At 52.9% G+C, this 7,803-nt stretch overlaps 1 protein-coding gene across 1 annotated transcript in view; it reads left to right on the top strand.

Annotated features, from left to right (window-relative positions):
* Window positions 1-5,810: 5,810 nt before the first annotated feature.
* The window catches only part of Nr1h2 (nuclear receptor subfamily 1 group H member 2), a 19,350-nt gene continuing 17,357 nt past the window's right edge, over window positions 5,811-7,803 (top strand). Inside the window, exons 1-3 of the mRNA XM_023706710.1 lie at window positions 5,811-5,857; window positions 6,527-6,588; window positions 6,672-6,749. Coding sequence (XP_023562478.1) covers window positions 6,546-6,588; window positions 6,672-6,749 — 121 coding nt within the window. The 5' untranslated portion in view covers window positions 5,811-5,857; window positions 6,527-6,545. The remainder of the gene's footprint in view (window positions 5,858-6,526; window positions 6,589-6,671; window positions 6,750-7,803) is intronic.

Below are 7,803 nucleotides of genomic sequence, written 5' to 3'. Positions count from 1 at the left end.
TCTGAGGAACTGATTAAGGCTCTTCCCTGAGGCAGTGGGAAGGGTGACAGTAAGTTATGTCCCGGGCTAAGTTGGAGAAGAAGGGGGAGGTGGTCCTGGGAGCATGGGCCTTGTTTTAAGGGCATCAGCCATACTGGATGACCACCACAGTGATTTAGCAATTCACACTAGGGCCCGAACCTGTCACTGTGATTACAGGTGTGCGCCACCATGCCTGGCTCTGAAAGAACTTCTACTCGTCACGTAGGTCAGAAGAGGCAATGCTGCGATTCCACACCTCAGGCCAACAGCATGTCAGGCATGTCAAGGCCACCCTAGCAAAAACCTGCCGGAGTTGTCCAGCGTTCACACGCAGGGCTTTCGGGCCCTTTCTGTGCATGCGCCTGGGCTCATGCTGAATCATTAATGCCTACAGGAATCATTCATGCCCAGCCAGCTTTGCCATGCCCTCATCTCCTATCAGAACAGCTAAAGTACTATTCTTCAATTATATCTTTCCTGAAAAAGGCAAAGAAAATTCAGGTTCTTATTGCTCTTTATCAGAAACTAGCCCCTGCCAAGGACGCAGAGATATGGTGCTTAAGGAGGCCACCGAGGCAGAGCGGGACACCATTGCAGATCCCTCCTCAGACCCTGTCTAAAAGAGAAAGCAAGCAAGCTAGCTAGCTCTCAAAGGTTTGCCAGCCCTGGTATTCCATTATGCCAAGGCAAATTCAGCAACGATATTTATGATATTAAAAAAAACCCAAACACCTGACAGATTTCCCACCTAAAACCAATATGCAACCTGCCTGTCCCGTGGACTTCTTTGTCTCCCACTGGAAAGAAGCCCCAGGAGACTCCCCCACCTCCTTATCCAGGCCAGGAAGTCAGGGCCCCCCACAAGTGGCTCAGAATCCACCTGCAGTCGGCACGGGTCCAGCTGATCCCGTGATGCAGACAGCGAAGACGCTCCTAGGGGGTTTGCAGATGGCTGCCTTTCACCTGTCTGCTGGGACCTCCAGTGCGCCTGGGCCTCCCGTGCTGTACCCCGGTGAAAAGCAGGGTCCTAGAAGATGTGGTGGGTTTTTTTCTTATGTATTTAGTATAGGGTCTACAGGGTCTCACTACACAGATCGAACTTGTAGTGATCCTCCTGTTTTTCAGCCTCCCAAGTGCTGGTCTCCCAACCTAAAAGGTACCTGGGAGGAGTTCATGTTCTCTAAAACCAAAAAACGAATTTTAGGAACAAAGGGAGGTTATATATATATATAATCTCAAATGACAACGAGGCAAGTCCAAAAGTTAAAGAAGCACTTTATTTTAGCTGGTACCCAGCGGCAACACCGGCACAAAGTGCCTAAGTGCACACTGAAGGGGGGAGCGTGGGGTTTATAAAGCTTAAAACCACAAATCAGGCGCGGAGAACAACTCGGGAGGTTCAAAAAGTCATGGCGTCTGTTGAGACTAAATATGGTTACATGTCTGCAGTGGGCTTGGGAAACAGAAGTCACATTGGAACTCAAGGGTGGGATGGGGGCTTCAGGAAACAGGTGTTCTGTGAGACAAAGCACGTATCGGAACTCAAGGATGGGATGAGGGGCTTGGGAAGCAGGAAGTCACATTTTACAGCAGCTGACATGGTTCACTAAGAGGGCGCACACAGAACAGGATGGCGGCGCTTTGGTCAGGTTACAATATATATATATATATATAACCAGGAATTGAACTCAGGCCCTTGCACTTGCCAGGGAAGTGCTTATTCCACTGAGCCATCTCCCCGGCCCAGAATATATTTATTGAGAAAGAAACCTCCTGTCCAAGAGAGGGACAGGAGGGAGCCTCTGAGTGGGTGGTCCCCAGGAAGCTGTCTCTTCCAGGGACTTTTATAGAGGAAAACCATGTGGTGAGGCGGGTCTAAGGTGATGGAGAAGACATGGGAACTCGCTTAGGTGGGCATGAGGTGGGACAAAACTATGGTCAACCAAAGAGATTACAAGCACCATTGCTCAGGTAAAATGGATTAAATCCAGTACCAAATGGGGAAGCAGTCATGTAGCAAGCGGGTATGAATATGGGACAAGGTCTCTTCCTGTTGGGGGTTGGGCTAGTGACTCATTTGGGCTCTTTCAAGGTGACTGATACTATTTAGGATATCAATCCCTAATGCCCATCCCTAGGGAAGTATGTAGCTGTGTTTCCTCTTTTGTCTTGGTCTTGAGGTGTGGCCCATATGGGAGCGTCTGTCTCTTCCAAATTGTTTTTTATTTTATTTATTTATTTATTTGGGCTGGCTCAGAATGCCTTCCAGGCTGGTTTGGCTGGCTGGAGTTGTAGGGATCGAACCACAGCAACCTGAGGCTGACTGCTTTGTTGAAGCAGCCACTTAAAGAGCTGAGCCAAGGGGCAGGCCCCCTGTCTCTTCCAAATTGTAAAGTCACCTTGTCTTCCATCTTGTCTCCTTGAGGGCTGGGCCCTGTCTGACTGCCTATAATATTTCTATCTAATTCCGCTGCCCACAACACTATGACCTAACTGCTGGACATGGCTTTCTCTGGGTTTAGCACTCAGGGTCTGGCGGAGAAGAGGAATGAAGCTCCAAGGCAACCAGGAAACAGCTAAGCACAGCTGGGGAGCCTGGGGGGAAGCCCCAGGGCCTGTCAGGGAAGATCTGTTTTAAGCATGAGGAAACTGGACACATGGCTTGCGACTGCACCGGCCTCCCCATCGGGCCCTGCTCTGTGCCATGCCAGGTGGCTGACGTCCAGGTCTGTGCCACAGCTCGGGTGCATGGGGTCCCTAATCAGAGCTTTTTCACTCCTGCTCTGACAAGTCTAAGGTCCATGTTCAATTGTGTGATTTGACTGTTTGTTTTGAATACAGAGTCTTGTTGTGTAGTTCAGGCTGGCCTTGAACTCGGTGATCCTTCTGCCTCAGTCTCTCAAGTCCTGGGATTTCAAGCATGAACCACCACACCCATCTTCAACTATGAGGGTTTTTTGTTTTTGGTTTTTTGAGACAGGGTCTCTCTATGCAGTTTGGGCTGGCCTTGTGCTCATTTTTGTAGCCCAGGCTGGTGTTGAACTCAGTGATCCTCCTGCCTCAGCCTCCCTAGTGCTGGGATTACAGGCATGTGCCACCGTGCCCAGTTCCTCAACCATGAGTTAACTGTCCTACGGTGTTCCTTTCTAGGAAGATACTATACTACTAGTAAAACTGGGGAGCGATTCTCCAGCTACACGCAAGGGCAAGTGGATTTTACCTGTTCAGATTACACCAAGCATCCCAAACATAGTCAGCAGGCAGATCCTGCTGCATGGTATAACGCGGCGGTGGTGAACCTACGCTACGCAGGCCACAGCCAGCTGCTTACTATCACAGAAAACTCTAGGTCAGGTGTGGTGGCGCACACCTGTAATCCCAGCACTCGGGAGGTTTAGGCAGGAGGACTGTTGCAAGTTCAAGACCAGCCTGGGCTGCAAAGTGAGCTCTAGTCCAGCCTGCACTGCATAGACAGACCCTGTCTCAAAGAGAAAGCAAGCAAGCTAGCTCTCAAAGGTTTGCCATCCCTGGTATTTCATTATGCCAGGGCAAATTGAGCAATGATATTTATTTATTTATTTTTTAAAATTATTTATTTATTTTGTGTGTGTGTGGCCAGCTCAGTCCATCAGGGGGCGGGACTGGCTGGCATGTGGTGCTGGGGATTGAACCGCAGTCCCTGTGCTTTGCTTAGCTTAGCTTGTTCTAAGTAGGTGCCTTAGACCACTGAGCCATCTCACCAGCCTCGAGCAATGATATTTAAAAACAAAAACGAACAAACAAAAAAAAATACCTGACAGATTTCCCAACTAAAACCAATATGCAACCAGAAAAGAGGCCTGTAAGAGCCTCCCGCCTCTCACGGTCAGGTTTCTCAAACATGGCCTTTGGAGCCTTGTGGGTCCCCCTTTGCAATGGTCCCATCCTCCCCAAGGTACAACCTTCAGCAGCAGACCCCTTGGGATGGTCTAAAGCCTCCCACCTTAAGACTGGGCGTGGTGGTGTGCGCCTGTAATCCCAGCTCTTGGGAGGCTATAAACAGGTGGATCATTTGGAGTCCGATCTAGTAGTGAGACCCTGAACACCCTGTAGACTCTTCCCTAAAATATAAATAAATAAATAAATAAAACCTCTCACCTCATTAATGTGGCACCCTCTAGTGGCAGATGCATATACAATCCTCTCCCAAATTCCAGGAGACGTTCCCTAGGACAGGTGGAATCTGGCGCCAGCCCAGTGAGTTCCCGATAGGACAGCCGTCCCGGTGCCTTGTTTGCATGAGGGAGAAGCCGTCCAGGGACTCCAGACACAAGAGACCCCTTTCCTTCATCATCGCGGCCGCTGTGAGTCTGTTCATGGCCGCTCTACTCTGCACAGCGAACCTCGCTTCCACCTTCAATATGCACGCGTTTCGCTACCTTTTCTGTTGTCTTGTCTGCTTCTTTGTGCAAGACAGTGAAAAATCTAAGAAGCGTCCCACTAGGACCCGCCAGCTGCTACGCATAGGAAGATTCCGTGGGTGTGAGCCTCAGAACAGAAAAAAAGAAAGAAACTGACCACAAAACAATAGCAATAAACACACAGCAATAAAGATCTGGTTATCCCTGGGGGGAAAGTTTGGGAAAATTATAACCTTGTATGTTCAAATATTCTTATTTTTCTTAGAAAGCTATAATTTGAGCTCTGTAGTTACAGGAGACAAGACTTTCAAATTATTTAATTCTCCCAGTCACCAAAATCGTGTTTTAAAAATATTTTTTCTAGGGGCTGGGGGTGTAGCTAGGAGAAAAAATAACACCAAAATGCAGAACCAGTTTTAAATCCACGTTTGGGGAGCTGGGGAGATAGCTCAGTAGAATAAGTGCTTGCCTGGCTAGCGCAAGGGCTGAGTTCAATACCCGGTTCCGCCAAAAATAAGTTTGGAATTTAACCTATTTAAAATCGTTATGCAGCAAGCGTACAAAACCATAAAACTCGGGGCCGGGGAGACGGCTCAGTGCTTCCATGGCAAGTGCAAGGACCTGAGTTCAATCCCCGGTTCCGCCAAGGAAAAAAAAAACTCGTAACACCCTTCAAATTAGACGTGCGAGTAGCAGCCACTACCTGGGAGGTTTCTAACCATTAAATCTTTGGCAGGAGCCCAGAGGAGCGAAGGAACCGAGTAAGGGCAATAAAGCGCAGAGCTTTCAGGCTGGCTGGCGAGCGTCCACCTTCTCTAAAGCCCAACATTCACTGATCTTGCCGGAACTTTTCTGCTGGACCTCAGAGGAGCTATCCGGGGGGGGGGAAAAAAAAACAAGGGGAGCAGACGACTTCCGCGCGGGGTAGTCCTTCAAGTGGGCTGGAACGAACCGGAAGTCCGTCACTTTTCGCTAGCCATCCTTTTCCGGAAATGACGCAAGGCGGGGGTTGCCGGAAGAAGTGGCGAAGTTACTTTTCTTCGTTTTTTGCGGTGTTGGGGACCGAACCCAGGGCTTCACGCATGCTAGGCGAGCTACAAGCCCAGACTCCCAGAAGTTACTTTTGAGGGGACCCGGTAGCGGTGGCCTGTCAGGGGCTGCGGAGGAGAAGCAGAGCCAGGGACGGAGGCAAGTGTACTCGAGAGTGGGAAGACGCGGGAGGAGCCCGGCCCAGGGCTTCCCGGCGTTGTCCGCCGGCTCCACTTAGCCTCCCGCTCCTCTTCCATTCCCTCCACTCCGCAGCTCGCGCCTCTCCCGGATGTTTCCAGGGCAACGGGAGCAGCCGACCCCGCGAAAGGCAGCCCATTAGACCCCCGCGCGCAGCCATGAGCCCCGCCTCCCACTGGCACTCGGAGAGGGGCGGGACCTGGAGCGAGGTGTGGGGCGGAGCTTGGTGGGAGGAGAGGGGCGGGATCTGAAGCAAGGAGTGGGCGGAGCTTGGGGCAGGGGGCACAGGTGGGCGGGGCTAAGTGTTAGGAAGGCAATTCGAGGATGGGATGGAGGGAGTGGGCCCTAGGAGGAATGGGGCGGGGCCTAGGAGGAAACGAGTGGGCGGAGCACAGTGGGAGGAGGTGGAATCAAATCAGACTGGGGGGCTTTCTCAGCAGAGGTGAGGTGGCAGCTTAGTAAGAGTAGGTGGTGTGAAACGACGGTGGGAGGCCTTGAAGACCGTATGGTTGAAGGAATGGCTGGTATTTGGAGCAGAGCAGGTGGGTGGGGCCTGGGTGGGCGGGGCGTGGAAGAGGAGGGGAGAGGCTAAGGGAACTAGAGCAGCCAATGGCTTTTCTTTGGGATTTTTTGGAGTTTATTTGGAGACAGGGTTTGAATCTTACAGTCCAGGCTGTCCTTGAAGTCACTGTGCAGGCTCATCCTGAACTCACAGCCATCAGCCTCCCTCAGTTTCTGAGTGCTGGGATTGCAGGCGTGTGCCACTGCGCTCAGCTGGAAGTGGACACTGTGCAATAGTAAAAACATTCCGGGAAAGGAAAAGGGCATGGCCCACTCCTCCTGAGCCCACAAGCCTCTCGCTCCCCTGTATTCTACAGGCTGCTTCGTGACCCCACCATGTCTTCCCCAACTACAAGTTCCGGGGACACCCCCCAGCCTGGTGAGTGATCCTCTTCCTCACTGAACCCCATCACAGGCTGGCAGACGCTCACTGTTCCTTCCTCTCTTCCCTCTGCCTCTCAGGAAATGCCCCCCCTCAGCCCAGCACCTCCTCCTCTTCACCCACTATAAAGGAGGAGGGCCCTGAGCCGTGCCCTGAGGGTCCCGACCCTGATGTCCCAGGCACCGATGGGGCCAGCTCGGCCTGCATCGTCGGTGAGATGGGGCCCAGGGTCCGAGACAGGGAGCTGTGTGGAGCCCGGGAGGGGTCTAGGCAGGGAGAAAGATGAGAAAGGCAGCTAAGAAGATGGGAGGCTCCTGTCTCCTGTTGACTTCCTTCCATTTGTTCTGGAGGCCTCCCGTGCAGATTCGTTCTGTGTATCCCACTGACGTGCTCATTTCCCCCACTGACTTGTGGGCCCTGGCTGTGCGCATCTCCTGCTGTCACCCTCTGCCCTCTGGCTTGTGCCCTTGGTTTGGCTCGAGGACCTGCACCCTGGCTGTGGTCTCGGTGACTCTTTCTCATGACCTTTGTCTGCCCATCCCAGTCATCCTAGAGCCAGATGAGGAGCCTGAACCTGAGCGCAAGCGAAAGAAGGGCCCAGCTCCCAAGATGCTGGGCCATGAGCTCTGCCGCGTGTGTGGGGACAAGGCCTCTGGCTTCCACTACAACGTGCTGAGCTGTGAAGGCTGTAAAGGCTTCTTCCGGCGCAGCGTGGTCCACGGTGGAGCTGGGCGCTACGTCTGCCGGGGTGGTGGAACCTGCCAGATGGATGCCTTCATGCGGCGCAAGTGCCAGCAGTGCCGGCTGCGCAAGTGCAAGGAGGCAGGGATGAGGGAGCAGTGTGAGTGTGGGGTGGGGCGCGCCTGCGCCAGCACCTGCGCCTGCCCCGGCCGGGCAGCTGCTGAGGCCTGTGTCCCCCACAGGTGTGCTCTCAGAAGAACAGATCCGGAAGAAGAAGATTCAGAAGCAGCAGCAGCAGCAGCAGCAGCCATTGCCTGTGGAGCCAGGGGGCAGCAGCAGCTCGACCTCTGGCCCTGGGGCTTCCCCCGGAGGGTCTGAGGCAGGGGGCCAGGGCCCTGGCGAAGGCGAGGGCATCCAGTTAACAGCGGCTCAGGAACTAATGATCCAGCAGTTGGTGGCAGCCCAACTGCAGTGCAACAAGCGCTCCTTCTCTGACCAGCCCAAAGTCACGGTACTGCCTCCCTCTGCCCT

The sequence above is a fragment of the Octodon degus genome, unplaced genomic scaffold (assembly GCF_000260255.1).
Source record: "Octodon degus isolate 3935 unplaced genomic scaffold, OctDeg1.0 scaffold00268, whole genome shotgun sequence".
Taxonomy (NCBI): Eukaryota; Metazoa; Chordata; class Mammalia; order Rodentia; family Octodontidae; genus Octodon; species Octodon degus.
This window is presented reverse-complemented; position numbering and strand designations above follow the sequence as displayed.